The sequence below is a fragment of the Drosophila sechellia genome, chromosome 3R, assembly GCF_004382195.2.
Source record: "Drosophila sechellia strain sech25 chromosome 3R, ASM438219v1, whole genome shotgun sequence".
In the NCBI taxonomy this organism is placed as follows: domain Eukaryota; kingdom Metazoa; phylum Arthropoda; class Insecta; order Diptera; family Drosophilidae; genus Drosophila; species Drosophila sechellia.
The window spans coordinates 19,163,791-19,178,082 of NC_045952.1; the positions used below are offsets into that span (position 1 = coordinate 19,163,791).

Genomic DNA, 14,292 nt, shown 5'->3' on the forward strand with positions numbered 1-14,292 from the left:
TCTTATCCGCTTGCATTTTTCACCCACAGTTTGCAACGCAACAGCTGATTTTTCAGAGTTGTCACTCAACAGCAAATTTGCAATCCATCGATATTTCTCATTATCGATATTTTTAATAGTTGTTTGTAACAGTTGAGTCTAGCTTAATTCCACAATTACATTTTTTTTTAATTTTAAGGCCGATTAACTTTTTATTAGTAAATACCTTAAATATTATTGAAAATGTATGCTTAACGGTTTTAAATAAAATACATAAATATATGAAACCAGGAACGCATTATCTATGGAGTATATTACTTTTAAAGTTAGAGTAAACAAAATATAAATAAAATATTTATAAATTAAAAAAGATGAAGTAACTTATTTTTTAAATTTAGCATAACGATTACCATCAACAAGAGCAGGGCAAATAATCGCTGGTGTAATCGATGGTTGGGACACTAATAAGCGCCTCGTTTCACATGTGAAGGGCCGAATTTCAGTGGCCAGTATTAAATTATCTGTTAAATTCTTAACAATCAGACTGACGAAATGGCTGACACCAAGGAGACGATTGTGGAGGGCGTGGAGGCGTTGACACTGAATGGAAAACCGGACGCAGAACCCGTGGGAACGGGAACGGATGCCCAGGCACAGGAGGGAGCCACTGCACCCACAGAAGATGTTGTGGATCCGTGGAATGTGGCCAGCAGCAACGACGCGGGCGTCGACTATGATAAGCTGATAAGTAAGAAGACATTCGCAGAGCAATTAATCAATGTAGTTAATCAACTGATTTAATCTCCTCATGTTGACACGTTGCAGAACGCTTTGGCTCCAGCAAAATCGATGAGGAGCTCATCGCGCGTTTCGAGAAAATCACGGGGAAGCCCGCCCACCACTTCATCCGAAGGGGCATGTTCTTCTCGCACCGGGATCTGCATACGATTCTCACACTGCGCGAACAGGGCAAACCATTCTATTTGTACACTGGTCGCGGTCCCAGTTCCGGATCCCTGCACGTGGGCCACCTGGTGCCCTTCATCATGACCAAGTGGCTGCAGGAGACCTTCGATGTGCCGCTGGTTATTCAATTGACCGACGACGAGAAGACCTTGTGGAAGGATCTGAAAGTGGAGGATGCCATCAAGCTTGGACGTGAAAACGCCAAGGATATTGTGGCCATGGGATTCGATGTAAATAAGACGTTCATTTTCAACAACCTGGAATTCGTGGGGTAAGTTAATCCATTTGCTTTTTACCTGTACAATTTATCATATATCCGTTGCTTACAGCAAATGTCCTGCCATGTACCAGAACATCATTCGCATCCAGAAGTGCGTTACCTTCAATCAGGTGAAGGGCATCTTTGGCTTCGGGGATTCAGACATCATTGGCAAAATTGGTTTCCCAGCCGCTCAAGCAGCTCCCGCGATTTCCAGCACCTTCCCCTTCATCTTCGGCAACAGGAAGGTGCACTGCCTCATCCCGTGCGCCATCGATCAGGACCCATATTTCCGCATGACTCGCGATGTGGCTCCACGTCTTGGCTTTCCCAAATGCGCGCTCATCCATTCGACCTTCTTCCCGGCGCTGCAGGGTGCCAAGACGAAGATGTCGGCTAGCGACCTGAACTCGGCTGTTTTCCTGACGGACACGCCCAAGCAGATTAAGAACAAGATCAACAAGTACGCCTTCTCCGGAGGACGCGTAACTGTGGAGGAACACCGCAAGCTGGGCGGAGTGCCGGAGGTTGATGTGTCCTATCAGCTGCTGAAGTTCTTCCTGGAGGACGATGCCAAGTTGGAGGAGGTGAGAGTGGCTTACAGCAAAGGCGAAATGCTCACGGGCGAGATCAAGAAGCTGGCAGTTGAGGTAAGTGCAATGGTGATGCCACAATCTTCTCAAAATCATTGTAATTAATGTGCGCTCAAATTAACTTTTTAGACGCTCACACCCATTGTGGAACAGCATCAGGCCGCCCGCAAGCTGGTTACGGACGAAGTGCTGGACAAGTACTTCGAACTGCGACCCCTGAAGTTCGGAAGTTAGAACGGCAGCCGAGTTGAGGTACCTGCATTTGCTTGACATCGATTCTTACTACAAGTTTATATGTTTAACTTAAATCAAACTAAGCGAAATTAGTTCAACACCGAACCGACTAAGGCACTCCTATGTAAATAGCTATACAGAATTGATCTATGCCTTGGCTCTGAGTCCGTGTGGCGCCCACTTAATGCATCGTTGTACTCGCTATTTATTTTATTTTTTACACAGCGTGTTTATTTTTATAAAGCAGAAAACAATAAACTTCGGCTTCGATTTGCAATTGCCACCGCAGTGACCCACATTTGGGAAGTTGTTAGCAAGTCTATAAATTTTCCTGGAAACCCGAAACGTTCAGCCAAGGAGAGAAACAAAGCAACTCTCTAGGTTTCCCTAGAAACTACACTCTGCTCATATTCATTTCCGATTCCGCGCAAAGGTGCCTCTCTGGTTAGCCAGCTAGCAAAATAACTCTAGACTTCGCAAAAATGTAAGTAATTTTCTCACTTCTAGTTGTGTTGTTTTTTTTTTTCTGGTAACCCGATGAATTGAATTTCGCGGGCTATCAGTAGATATTCTTCTTGTTTTCCCCTTGCGGTTATATTTTTATGAATTCTGAAGTTTCGGTAGAAAAAAAAATTTTCTAAATTATTACCATGAAAAAAGAGATTTAGTATTAATGGTTACTGTGCTCAATATTTCAGTCTTTTAAGCAAAAAGCGAAAAATGACTAAAATAATCAACCTTTTTAGAATAAAGAAACTTGCAGTAATCATAAAAATAGGTATGGAATATATAATATATGGTACATAATATAATTTTTAATAGGATTATAAGAGCACTTAGCTGGCGATCACTGTTTTTCATTGACTTGAGAGAAACCGAATTAGTTTGAAATTAGAATTGGGCGAAGTTCGTAGCTAGATTGGCCAGGCTTAGGTTTCTTACCTTCATATAGACGAACCTATATTCATAACTGGCTATATGGATATGTGTGTATTTTTTAATTAAGTCAAAACACTTGTGTTTACATGCGTCGAAAATACACTCTTACATATGGGCTGATCTCCAGTGTGGGTGTTTGTACATAGCGACGATCGAAAAGAAAAACTCAAACTGAAGTTGTGGCGACGATCGTCGATCGCTGATCCCAGGGAGGGATCCGACATAAGTCGGACGCAACTCCAGCCTGCCACACGCGCCTCGATCACCATCCGCTGCCGTCGGAGTCGGATCGATCGGACAATAGCGAGGAAATTAAGCCGCTTTGTTTGCACAGCGATTGGATGGGACAAAAGGACCCTCGACGACAAGTTGGTCCCCTATAGATCACCTGTTGACACACGTACAAAGCGGTAGCCTCTTGAACTAGACGAGATGTGGCCCTCATCAACCCCGGATGAGTAGTCACGTCTCAAATCGATGGATCGATGGTGAGCCATTCATCACGATTGCCAGAGTCGTCTCTAATGCACTAAAAGTAAGCAAAACAAAAAGGTACAAGCTAAAAAAGAACCAACCGAGTCCAGGTAAACCTGCCGCAGTCCGGCCAGAACTCTTGATCGGTCATTCGAAAAGCGGCTTAAGCGATGACGGATCAACTGCTGAGCTCCACGGCCGGCGTACCGGGTGATCCACCGTCAGTTCTGGTGCCCGTGTCAGCCTCCACGGGTGGACCCTATTTGAGCGGTGGATCCGAAGGCGAGGCGGAATCATCGGAACAGCCCGTTCTTCTAGAGCTCGGTGCCCCTCAATCGTCAAATTGTCCGGCAGTTAGTCTCAACTACACATTAACCGCGGATGGAGCAGGCTTGTTGGCATATGCGCCAACTCATCCGCACAGCGACAACCTGATGGGTGGCTACGAGAAGGAAGCGCACAATATGGGTCTGTTGCCACCCACTTATAGCGTCATACCTCAGCCAGTGTCGATGTGGCATGCTGGCCAGGTGGCCACCGGTTCGCCAGTGGGCCTGGAGTACAACAAACCCAGTGAGCTGGTGCCTCCGCCCATGTATATGAGCTATACCGGCGGTAGTATAGCCAATAGCACTGAGGTGGACATCGCCAAGGAGCACAATCCTGCCTGGCGGGAGAAGGCGCTGCAAATGGAGAAGGACTACCGACGCACCGCCTGCGATCGGGAAAGAACCAGGATGCGGGACATGAACCGAGCCTTTGACTTACTGCGCTCCAAGCTGCCCATATCCAAGCCCAATGGGAAAAAGTACTCGAAAATCGAGAGTTTGAGGTAAGTGAAATTATCTGCGTAGAGCTCAGTAATATATTTATTTTATATTTCCCTATCCAGGATTGCCATCAACTACATCAATCACCTGCAGGCCATGCTCCGGGAGAGCTCCGTGGGCCAAAATGGCAGTGGATGCTGTGCCTGGAGCGGCGGAAGTAGTTCACCCTATGATAATGGCAACGATCATTGGGGAGCGTAATTTAAATTAACGAATATCTAAGGGAATTCATTTAAATAATCAACTAAAAACTTATGTTATGTTATATCCGCAGTTTGCCAAAGTCATTCCATGAACCTTTAGAAGTAAAGGTGCATAGAAATTCGCTAAAATTTACGATTTTAAAAAGAAAAAATTTTATTAGCTTTAATTTTATATTAGTTTATCATGTTAACCTTTTTATAAGTGCAATAATTGAATAAATTATCAAGAATAACACCTATGATATATATTATTATTTGCCCCAATAACTAGATTAAGAAACCAGACGCAACTTTGTCTTTTTAGGCTATATATATTTAGCTTTACTTTTCAACACTTCACATTTTGGTAATTTACATATGATGAATCGTTTGAAGAACTGACTGACTTGGCGAGTATGTTGTGCATATTCGTATATATATAAACCTAAAAAGTACAACAAAACAGGAAAATGTAACAAATTGCTATGGAATTGTTGCGACGCCCGCAACTGCATCGAAAACTGATAAGTTTGTTAATACTTATTTATAGATAATAAAACCAACTACTGCGACAGCTGTCCGCACACTCACAAACACACAATTTATCCGCTGATGGATTGAAGTAGAAGTTGGCCAATTTCAACTTAAAAGGGGGACGAAATAACAAAGCGTATCGCAAGCTCCTCTCGCTCCTCCTGCTCCTCTCGTTTCTCAACTCCTCCTGCTCCTCCTTAGTTGTCCTTCTTGATGCGTGTGGAGGTCATGCGGTAGATGATGGAGTCCCTGCCGGGATCCATGGCAGCGATGGCATAGCAGATGGCCAGCAGCGACAGTCCGAAAACGACCATGAACCACAGGATGATGTTGAAGATCACCGGGTAGTCGCTGCCGTAGTAGACGGCCAAGTTGTAGGGATTGGTGGTGGAAGCGGCAATGGTGTCACGCTTGGCACGCGATGCTGCCACGTCCTTCTCCGTGGTCTGGACAAACAGAACCGAGTCGCTGGACTTCTGGGAGGCAGCAAGCAGGCGGCTGATAGCGGCCGACAGCAATTTGTTGGCCTCATCCACGGCCACGGACTTCTCGCCATGAGCCTTGGCCACTCCATCGACGGAAACGCGCAGCATCAGGACATTCGAGGGCTTGGCCATCTCAGCCAGATGATCGGCGGCACTGTTGATGAATCCAACCTCCTGCAGGAACTGCTTGTCAGCGGTGTGCAGAGAGGGGTTCAGGTGCTTGGTGGGCTTGGCGGCTGGGGCTTCGAAATCACCGAAGCAGGACTTCCAGGCTTGAACCTATAAAAAATATGCGTTTAATTATACATAGGTCTCTATTTTAGATGCGTAAGGGGGAAGGCACTATGATTCACTCTATAAATCATGTGATTAATTAATTTATGAAGGTAACTATCCATAATGTTGAAGATTTACGTTTGGGAAGTTATAGTAGAGAAGCGCCTTTAAACGAACTTTAATGTTAAGATCATGTTTTCAGCCACTTAATGCGGTTTGGCAAATTTGATAACTGAAATGTGCTTTACCCCTTTAAGACACCACTTACGCCATCGTCAAACTGCTCAAAGTTAATATCGCAGACGGGCTCGTTGGCTGCCTCCAGTTCGGCGGCCAGGGCGTTCAGAGAGGCGTCCGTTCCGGAGCCTGTCAGCTCGTAGGTCTTGACGTTGCCGGCGGTGGTCACGTGACCAATGCCCTGGACATGCACCAGAATGACGCCCTTGGCCAGGTTGAAGGGATCGTTGATGGTCAGGCCGTTCCAGTTGGTGTCGCCGCTGACGGCGTTGCCCATGGAAGCGTAGAGCACATCACCAACGTAGTGGCTTTCCAGTGCATCGTTGCCCTTGAAACTAATTGCCTTGGGACGGTTCAGCACGGTGAATTCGCCAGAGGCATTGACTGCAAAATAGGAAGAATTTGCTCATAAGCTCTGTAGAATCTAACATATTCGTCTCCTTTGTCCAAGATTCTGCGCATGCATGTGGGGAGCTCTTTGGAGTCCCGAGTTCTGGGTGTCACCACCCCCAAACGGGAATCGATGAGTACAGAATATCCACTTTCTGGTTGCTTCACACTTGGTGCGCATGCATTTCGCTTGATTATTGATGACAGATCTACTTACTGGCCGCTATAAACAGCGAGAAAATCACGAAAACTCTCAACATTTTCAGTTTTCCGCTGGACTTTTAATCATATGACGAACGACTGCAAAGAAAACCTTTTCTCTTTCCCGATATCTCCCTGACTATCATGTGATGAACAGGGTTGTTGGGGGCAGTTATCGAATGGGTATCAGTAGGGTTGTCGAGGAGTGCAAACTATCGATTGTATTGGTATTTATAGTTTTCATTAATTCATTAATTTTTATGTAAGTAATATTTATGTGTGCCTACATCGATTTTAAATAACACTTCTAAGCATTGCATTAACGATTATTTAATAAAAAGATTTCAGTAATCAGGCTTAAAATAATTTATTTTGTAATCACCTTTACAAAGTTAAATGTAATAAAACTATGAATTTAAGATTTAAATCTTGAATTTAAGACAGACGTTTTAGAACATTTTCGACATTTTAACATTTCAAAGTTATCTATAGTTAAAATACATTTTAATCGCGTAGGGCGTCGATTTCCAGTCGAAGCTTCTGAATCTTAAGCAAAGTCAGTGTGCGCTCTACTTTCAGATTGTCTGTTTCCGTTTTGAGAAACTTGGTCTTACTCTGGAACTGACTGATCTCGGCTCGCACCTTTTCTGCTCGCAATGCAGCTAAGCCATTTCTTGGCCTGGCCTCGATGATCGTCGCCGATCCATTGGCCAAGTCATCCGGGTTTTGCTGCAATATGTAATGCTGCTCGATAAGCGTTAAAATGTCTTAGATACTTGGCAAATTGTGAATATTTACTTCTTTGCTTTCGTCCAGGTACTCAGAAAATTCGGGATTTTTTATCTCAACGTTGGAAATTTCAAATTCCAAATTTTGCTCGCCAGACTCTTCCGTTTTGGTCAGCTTCCTTTTCCGAATTTCCCGTTTCACTCTGGGTTGCTCTTTGGGTGCCTCAGCCTCGTCAGCATCGTCCAGAATTTGTTGTATCTGGAATAAATAATAACCATAATGCAAGTATTTGATTTAATTAACGCATTTTCCAACTGTGTACCTTAACAATGATCTCCTTTCCTTCGTTGGCATTATCCAAGCCGCCATCATCATCGCCAGAAATCTTCTGGATCTACATAAAAAATATATTTTTTTTTGAGTGTAAGCATTAGTGTTCTATAATAAGTAACATTTGATTTACATATGAATGTAGAAGATATGGGGTAGTAATTTCAAAAGTCAAATCATTAAGCACTAGAGTGTATTCGGAGAAGGTTTGAACTGAATATTTGTCAAATTACTTGGGGTTGACATTATAGTGTGCAAAATATCTTTGGGATTTATTTTGAAGTGCATTTGTCCACTGGAGTCCTAGACCAGACATATACATACATCCAATGTATCCACATTGGAAGCATCGAATTACCTTAATCCTGGGAGCCTCGTCATGATCCTTCTCGTCGGCAGAAGTGTACATTACAGCGCTTCTACTTCGCCGGGCATCGCAGGTTTGCCTACAATTTAATAAGAATTACTTGACGCATGTAAACACAATGTTTGGTGTATGCTTGTATGGTTACCTGTGTAACGATAGCCGGGATAGCGCCGTATTTTGGAGTACTTTTTCGCAGAAATGACAGGTGGCAGAGTATTTGCCATTCTCCAAATTGGCGGTAAATCCGTGGGTTCTGTAAAAATCCTCTGACTTCTTTCTGGGCATTTTAAAATGCAACAATCGCAGTAAGTTCCAATGTACTATACACGATGCAAATAAAAATGGCTTCACTACAGATGCATGTAAAATCCACGCTTGCATACGATAGACATATATCGACATATCGATAGAACAATTTTGGGATTGATCAGTTCGATGCGGTTCTTTTTGTCAAAACGATATTTAATAGAGATCAGAATTAATTTGATTATATATTTTAATGTATATCTATGCATATACGGGTGAAGTAGTAAGCTTTTAAAGGTTTTGCTTCTTAATTTTACTTATATGCGTTTGTATATATGAACGCTCTTCAATATAGTCTAAATTAATCGTTAAATATTCGAAGTTAAATATTAAACATAATGAAAGCACTTAAATCTTATATTTCTAAGCGAAACACCATAAACTTATTCTTTTCAAAAATTTGTTTTTAATGAGTAACGAATTTTTAGGAAGACAAAGTCATTTTTTACAATTCAGTCATTTCGCAGATGATTAGAAAGTAAACATATAATTAATATTCAAATACCAGCGACCATCGATAGAAGTCGATAGCATGTCATCGATACATCGGTTGACTTTACAGCAGCAACACTGTCACGTAATTTAACACAAACCGTATGTAAAAATGTCGCAAGCAAAAAAGGCCAAGCGACCCTCGGGCCTTTCGAAGGATGAAACTTGGAAGAAACTTGGCTTTCTACCCGCGTTTAAGGGTGGCAAGGATGGGGAGCCGAAGAAGTACCGGGCGCTGTGCACCCACTGTCGGAAATGCCAGTCGAACACCAGCATTGACAGGCTGATTATCCATAGGTATGTATCATAATTTTTCCCGCTCATTTGCAAGTACAGTCCGTTAAATGTATGTATGTGGCTACAGGAAGTCATGTCTCAAGTTCCGGGAGGATCTCACCGCAGAGTTCGGTATTAAGTTGGAGTCTACGGAAGCCGCTCCGGCAGAACAGAGCTCTTCCGGCTCCACAATTGACTTCACTTCGAGTATTCTACTGGACAAACTGATCGACGAGGATGATAGCAGTGCACGCAATCAGGAATCCAACTTGGTGAGCTACTTGACCGATCTGGATCAACTGGTGATCCCGTCATCCGACGCCAATCGACTGCAGAAGGATCTGATCAAGGCGGAAACGGAGTACCTAGTGGTCAAATCCGAGTACTTTACCAAGATGAACGAGATATCCGAACTGAAACGCACCGTCACCTTGTTGGAGGCGAAAAAGACACAGCTGGAGATCGCCAAACTGCGTGCTGAATGCGAGTAGCCTAAGCTTTTTAAGTACACTACATTTTAAATTTCTTGAGAATATACAAATTTATTTAGATAATGAATAATAGTGATGCGGGGAGTTCGATTGAACAATTCATAAAGATGCCCGTCTATGTCGGCTTGCTGATTAAGACTACGGCCCAACTGTTGTCGCATCCCATGGAGCTAGTTCGTGTGAATATGCAGGCGAACGTAATCCACCATAGCCGTTTAAGCATAAACCATATGTTGCGGCTGATGGCCCGTCATGGATTACCCGGATTTTATTACGGCATTGTGGCTGCTTGTCTTCGCTGTACTGTTCACACGATGTCAACGTACACATTGTTCTACAACTTACAGGATAACAAGTACGTCCTAATGGTGCAGCCGTATAACACTAGCATGGTCCTGGGTTTAACCGGATTTTGGGGCGGCGTATTGGCAACACCGTTCGCCAAGCTGGCGGTCATTCGGCAGGCTGATCTTACGCGCGGATCCTACGAGAGGCGCAAGTATGAATATGGCCGAATAAACATAAATAGGCATTTTCCGGCTTAATTTTGAAACCAGTAAATACCTATATATGTATCTTTTAATCTTCCAAAGCTATGAAAGTTAACCCTTTTTTGTAGCTATCGAAATTTTTGGAGAGGACTCAAATGTATGTACGCAAAGGGAGGATTTACTTACCTATTTACCGGTTGGAAGATAAACTCGCTTAGTAGCACAGCCGTGGCCGTGCTGTATACTCCTATTAGTGATCAGGTCCATACAATGATATCATCGTTCAACAGACTCGACGAGCCGTGGCTTAGCGATCTCATAACTATGGCGCTAACAGGCAGTATTATCACAGTCATTATGACACCAGTGGATGCGTTGGCTACGCTAACTTTAAACGAATCCTCACACTATGGCCGCACTTCCTATCCATATCTGTATCAGAAAATTATCCGAAAACATGGCTACAAGGGCTTCTTTTTTGGATGGAAACCGGCACTAATGGCCCTTATCCCACATACAGTTTTGGCAACATTTGTATATCGCTTCTTACTAGATCGCTATATAACATAAAGACCCCCATATTTATTCACAAATCTTGAGGTGTACAATTGACAGAGCCTCTTTAAATTCTGCTAGTTGTGCGGGCATTGTTTCGGTTATCCCGATTTCCAGTTGGAACCTAAAGACTTCGGTGAACCGGGAAACGAGCTGGTTAAAAATAGAGACTGTTAGAAGTAACCGGAAAAATATATATAGACATGAAAACATACTTTTAGAACTGGAGGTGCCTTCTCGTGGGCCACCAAACATTCCATTAGTACAGCCACAAACTTCCCGTAAAACTCCGGCAGGTGCGGATGCAAAGCTTGCAGAGGAATTGGCATGATGCAAACCAGATAGCATCTTAGCAGTTGCTCCAACAGCGCAGTGCATACCTCGACACCTTGGAGCAGCTTGCTTGACTCCAGGACAAGCATTTGTAGGATGGCCTTGGCCCAACGATAGCTGGTGCTAACATTTAGAGCAAGGCATATGTCCCGACACGCTACCAATTTATCTGATTCGCATATATCCATGGCCAAAGCAGTTTCCACATCGCTGCGATTGATGGTGAAGTAGTATCCCAGTCGGATGATATACTGCAGCAGGCAGATTATAACTTTAGGGCTAGAGGCCATTGTCACGTTCTGAATGAGGCGCTCCAGCATGTCGTCGCATTGGTTCCACTAAAGTTGCAATCATATTTAGGTACAGTAACTAGGGTAAGTTTTAAGGTACCCACCGTGAAAGCATCTAGATCTACAAAGTGATCCAGACATAAATACAGGCAGTTCCAAACAGAGTCGATGGCTTCAATGGAGTCCATGTTGTACACATCCTTTAGGGCATGGTCATAGATCACACTGTGCACGTTTAGTGCCTGAATGTCCTTGGAATCCTGGAGGATGGAGTGTTTTATTGATGGTCTTGGAGTTAAAGTGGTCTAACACCTACGCTAAATTTCAACATCACTGAGAAGATCTTAACCCCGAGTTCCTTGTAGATGGTATCATAGCATTCCCGCACATTAAGACCCACGGATAGTGCGAAAGCCAACATTTGGGTGGGCATTGTGGATTTCTTTTCGTAACGAAGCTGCGAAGGTAAGTGAACAAGCTGGACTATCTAGATATATATATGTATGTTAGTGTATACCTCTAGATATCTGCCGAAACCATGTACAGCTCCTAGTTGTCTTTTCCAGCAATCCCTGTGCAGTTTGTTCTCGTAGTATTTCAGGATTTGAACATCCGTCGACTTCCACCAATTGGAAGACAGCTTACTAGCCAACTCATTGGCATTCCTCAGGAGATTACCAGAATCGTCATTTAGTTGGTAAATTGTAGGCGAAGCTGTCAATTCGCAAATCAGCAGGAGGAGCTTGAATCTCAGCTGAAAGTAAAATAGATTGTAGTTGTAGAATTGAATGTTTGCAAAGCACAACCTTTTCGTGTCCTGCATCGCCACTCTTCTGGAGGAATTCCTGCACCAAATCGTAGAGCTTTGGCAGATCCTGAATAAGTAGGGAATGGTAGCTGTCGAATTGCGACGTCTCCAGCTGAATGTTGTCCAGGTCCTCCTTCAGCTCCGGCAGCATATAGAACTCCAACAGCTCACACATGTGGGTGGCGAGCGCTTCGGTGGTATCATCGCATGTCATATTGTTTTCCGAAATTCTTTAAAATTATATAGCATCCAAAAAGTAAACAGAAAAGCCGGCCAAATCCGATAACACTCAGAAACTATCGATTTAACAGAAGTGTTTAGATAACTTTTAGCAGATGTGAAAATGTTAGTAGAAATGCGTTCGTCACAATACTTATTTTTAAAAAGAAAAAAATTTAGTTGTATGTTAGTGACGAACATAAAAAAAATACATTTTATTTTCACAAGTATTAAAAGAACAGGAAATACAGATGGCAATGGCACCCTCTTTAATAATTCAAGTCAAATATAGCATTTGTACTGATTTATTATATTATTATTTTTATTTATTATTTTCACTACAAAAAGAACATCTATGTTTTGCTTATATTTTTTTATTTATTTAAACAGTTAAATATTTTTGTAATTGGCTTAATCAGGCGGTATAGTAAGATTTATCAAAATTATTGGCAGTCATTTCCTGGTCAATCCAACTTCGCATCGAGGATACGTCGGACACGAGCCCTTCCAAATTGACGAATTTTAACGACAAAATGCCACTAAGCTGGTAGCGATTTTCCCGGGGATTTTCAAGGGGACAGGCCAGCGGTCCACCACCATCGCCATCGCCTATATACAGGCTTCGCAGGCCTGCAGCGCATAGGAAGGATGTGTGCGGGTAAATCGTCTGTCCAAAGATTGATGATCGATCGATACACTTGCCAATGTGCAGTGGAATCCGTTTCATCCTGGTTGAGTATCGGACCGAGTCATCGTATTCATTCTTGCTCCATCCATTGGCATAGCACACTGAGGTGGGTGGTGGAGCAGCTCCTTGGTCAGGTAGACATATCACATTGATATGATCGTTCAGTTCGAACGATTGCTTGAGGATTAGAAGTGCCGCATCATTCTCAAAGCTGACTGGACTGAATGTGGGATGCTCTATAATTTTTTGCACCCTTATCTCTTGAGCATGTAGAAACTCAGAATTGGATTTTAATTCCAATATATCCCAGCACGAACCGTATAAATTCCCAAATTTTGAACTCTGTGGGCGGCGGTCAAAACCACCCGCGGATGAATAAGTGTGCCTGCAAAGGAATAGTTACCGGAATTCAGGACAGCCACTGTCCAGGGAAATTCGCCAAATTCGGATTTATACTGAATGCCATATCCGATATCGTTTAAACCACCGACATTGCGAATTCCACAGCCTCGTCTTGGCTTTGGGCTCGAGATTGAACGCAATCTATTGAAGGGACAACATAATATCCTCATATATGGACAGTGGATCTCTTGAATATCCAAAATACGATACGATGCTGGATAACATTGGTTATAAGGCACACACTGGCAATTTGTAGAATCGTGCACACTTTTTGGACTTTCACCAAAAACTTTTAAAAGGTTCCATCTCACATTTTCTTCTTCTTCAGAATCATTTAATATTTGGGCGCTCAGTTTTGAAACAGCACAAATTAAGACCAATAGTCTTAAGAATCCGTTCATTTTTATCTGGAATATGAGTCAGAAATTTTTATTGGAATTAAACAAGATAATTGTCTTAATGTAAAAATTTCATCGATGCTTCTTTTAATTTCGTGTGAAAATAATTTGCGTAAAGTCTTATCACTAAAATTGAGATGAATAATTTATTCCGAAATTAGTGACGTTATACAATTACTTGCATATTTTCCAAGAAAGAATAGCTATTTATTTTGTTCAATAATAAAATTTCGTATGAAAATAATTTGCGTGAAGTCTTATCACTAAAATGGAGATGAATCATTTCTTCCAAAATTAGTGACGTTATAAAATTAGTTGCATATACATATTCCAAGAAAGAATACCTATTTATTTTGTTCAATAATAAAATTGCCTTTATCTAACTTTATAATGATAATAGTTCTATACGATTTTGGGCTCTTAGATCGTGTTCTGTTCATAAATACCTCGTTTCCAACTTTAATTTTAAGGAATTTTGATTCACTTTGAGTTTTAGAGAACTGAATTTTGTAGTGCTCGCAAGAGCAGTATAGAAAAG

General features: G+C 42.4%; 7 protein-coding genes and 1 pseudogene across 9 annotated transcripts; 4 read left to right on the top strand and 4 right to left on the bottom strand.

The window, feature by feature from the left end:
• Positions 1-430: 430 nt before the first annotated feature.
• On the top strand, positions 431-2,308 carry LOC6607140 (tryptophan--tRNA ligase, cytoplasmic). Its single transcript, XM_002031890.2, has 4 exons — positions 431-727; positions 805-1,216; positions 1,275-1,854; positions 1,927-2,308. The coding sequence occupies exons 1-4, from the start codon at positions 532-534 to the stop codon at positions 2,029-2,031; spliced, it is 1,293 nt and encodes a 430-aa protein (XP_002031926.1). The 5' UTR covers positions 431-531; the 3' UTR covers positions 2,032-2,308.
• A 90-nt stretch (positions 2,309-2,398) lies between these two features.
• LOC6607141 lies at positions 2,399-4,716 on the top strand. Its single transcript, XM_002031891.2, has 2 exons — positions 2,399-4,276; positions 4,337-4,716. Exons 1-2 carry the CDS (start codon positions 3,615-3,617, stop codon positions 4,473-4,475), a joined length of 801 nt encoding a protein of 266 aa, XP_002031927.1. The 5' UTR covers positions 2,399-3,614; the 3' UTR covers positions 4,476-4,716.
• Positions 4,717-4,768: 52 nt separating this feature from the next.
• Positions 4,769-6,720, bottom strand: LOC6607142 (ATPase H(+)-transporting accessory protein 2). The gene is made up of 3 exons (XM_002031892.2): positions 6,596-6,720; positions 6,020-6,372; positions 4,769-5,754 (listed from the first exon to the last, which is right to left on the bottom strand). The coding sequence occupies exons 1-3, from the start codon at positions 6,636-6,638 to the stop codon at positions 5,188-5,190; spliced, it is 963 nt and encodes a 320-aa protein (XP_002031928.1). The 5' UTR covers positions 6,639-6,720; the 3' UTR covers positions 4,769-5,187.
• Positions 6,721-6,930: 210 nt separating this feature from the next.
• LOC6607143 lies at positions 6,931-8,363 on the bottom strand. 2 transcript variants are annotated; one of them, XM_032722544.1, is made up of 5 exons: positions 8,151-8,363; positions 7,997-8,084; positions 7,631-7,702; positions 7,378-7,566; positions 6,931-7,308 (listed from the first exon to the last, which is right to left on the bottom strand). In XM_032722544.1, the coding sequence occupies exons 1-5, from the start codon at positions 8,288-8,290 to the stop codon at positions 7,084-7,086; spliced, it is 714 nt and encodes a 237-aa protein (XP_032578435.1). In that variant the 5' UTR covers positions 8,291-8,363; the 3' UTR covers positions 6,931-7,083. The 2 variants fall into 2 exon arrangements, with proteins under 2 accessions (XP_032578435.1, XP_002031929.1); XM_002031893.2 differs by having other exon boundaries at positions 6,931-7,323; positions 8,151-8,361.
• Positions 8,364-8,870: 507 nt separating this feature from the next.
• LOC6607144 lies at positions 8,871-9,637 on the top strand. Its single transcript, XM_002031894.2, has 2 exons — positions 8,871-9,100; positions 9,168-9,637. Exons 1-2 carry the CDS (start codon positions 8,916-8,918, stop codon positions 9,568-9,570), a joined length of 588 nt encoding a protein of 195 aa, XP_002031930.1. The 5' UTR covers positions 8,871-8,915; the 3' UTR covers positions 9,571-9,637.
• On the top strand, positions 9,616-10,642 carry LOC6607145. Of its 2 annotated transcripts, none has more exons than XM_002031895.2 (2): positions 9,616-10,069; positions 10,190-10,642. In XM_002031895.2, exons 1-2 carry the CDS (start codon positions 9,633-9,635, stop codon positions 10,629-10,631), a joined length of 879 nt encoding a protein of 292 aa, XP_002031931.2. In that variant the 5' UTR covers positions 9,616-9,632; the 3' UTR covers positions 10,632-10,642. The 2 variants fall into 2 exon arrangements, with proteins under 2 accessions (XP_002031931.2, XP_032577921.1); XM_032722030.1 differs by having other exon boundaries at positions 9,616-10,126; positions 10,190-10,227.
• On the bottom strand, positions 10,601-12,335 carry LOC6607146. Its single transcript, XM_002031896.2, has 6 exons — positions 12,046-12,335; positions 11,757-11,993; positions 11,556-11,696; positions 11,344-11,499; positions 10,832-11,287; positions 10,601-10,769 (listed from the first exon to the last, which is right to left on the bottom strand). The coding sequence occupies exons 1-6, from the start codon at positions 12,259-12,261 to the stop codon at positions 10,644-10,646; spliced, it is 1,332 nt and encodes a 443-aa protein (XP_002031932.1). The 5' UTR covers positions 12,262-12,335; the 3' UTR covers positions 10,601-10,643.
• Positions 12,336-12,631: 296 nt separating this feature from the next.
• LOC6607147 lies at positions 12,632-13,774 on the bottom strand (annotated as a pseudogene).
• Between the last annotated feature and the right edge of the window lie 518 nt (positions 13,775-14,292).

Excerpts from the sequence above, each read along its gene's own strand:
- LOC6607140 (XM_002031890.2), top strand. The coding sequence starts at position 532 with ATGGCTGACACCAAGGAGACGATTGTGGAGGGCGTGGAGGCGTTGACA. Across the intron at positions 1,217-1,274 it reads AACAACCTGGAATTCGTGGG|CAAATGTCCTGCCATGTACC; the intron begins GTAAGTTAATCC and ends CGTTGCTTACAG. Across the intron at positions 1,855-1,926 it reads TCAAGAAGCTGGCAGTTGAG|ACGCTCACACCCATTGTGGA; the intron begins GTAAGTGCAATG and ends TTAACTTTTTAG.
- LOC6607141 (XM_002031891.2), top strand. The coding sequence starts at position 3,615 with ATGACGGATCAACTGCTGAGCTCCACGGCCGGCGTACCGGGTGATCCA. Across the intron at positions 4,277-4,336 it reads TCGAAAATCGAGAGTTTGAG|GATTGCCATCAACTACATCA; the intron begins GTAAGTGAAATT and ends TTCCCTATCCAG.
- LOC6607142 (XM_002031892.2), bottom strand. The coding sequence starts at position 6,638 with ATGTTGAGAGTTTTCGTGATTTTCTCGCTGTTTATAGCGGCCA. Across the intron at positions 6,373-6,595 it reads CTCGCTGTTTATAGCGGCCA|TCAATGCCTCTGGCGAATTC; the intron begins GTAAGTAGATCT and ends CCTATTTTGCAG. Across the intron at positions 5,755-6,019 it reads TTGAGCAGTTTGACGATGGC|GTTCAAGCCTGGAAGTCCTG; the intron begins GTAAGTGGTGTC and ends TATTTTTTATAG.
- LOC6607143 (XM_002031893.2), bottom strand. The coding sequence starts at position 8,290 with ATGCCCAGAAAGAAGTCAGAGGATTTTTACAGAACCCACGGATTTACC. Across the intron at positions 8,085-8,150 it reads TCCCGGCTATCGTTACACAG|GCAAACCTGCGATGCCCGGC; the intron begins GTAACCATACAA and ends ATTAAATTGTAG. Across the intron at positions 7,324-7,377 it reads ACCTGGACGAAAGCAAAGAA|CATTACATATTGCAGCAAAA; the intron begins GTAAATATTCAC and ends CTTATCGAGCAG.
- LOC6607144 (XM_002031894.2), top strand. The coding sequence starts at position 8,916 with ATGTCGCAAGCAAAAAAGGCCAAGCGACCCTCGGGCCTTTCGAAGGAT. Across the intron at positions 9,101-9,167 it reads GACAGGCTGATTATCCATAG|GAAGTCATGTCTCAAGTTCC; the intron begins GTATGTATCATA and ends ATGTGGCTACAG.
- LOC6607145 (XM_002031895.2), top strand. The coding sequence starts at position 9,633 with ATGAATAATAGTGATGCGGGGAGTTCGATTGAACAATTCATAAAGATG. Across the intron at positions 10,070-10,189 it reads GGATCCTACGAGAGGCGCAA|CTATCGAAATTTTTGGAGAG; the intron begins GTATGAATATGG and ends CCTTTTTTGTAG.
- LOC6607146 (XM_002031896.2), bottom strand. The coding sequence starts at position 12,261 with ATGACATGCGATGATACCACCGAAGCGCTCGCCACCCACATGTGTGAG. Across the intron at positions 11,994-12,045 it reads GCGATGCAGGACACGAAAAG|CTGAGATTCAAGCTCCTCCT; the intron begins GTTGTGCTTTGC and ends TTTTACTTTCAG. Across the intron at positions 11,697-11,756 it reads GTTTCGGCAGATATCTAGAG|CTTCGTTACGAAAAGAAATC; the intron begins GTATACACTAAC and ends TTACCTTCGCAG.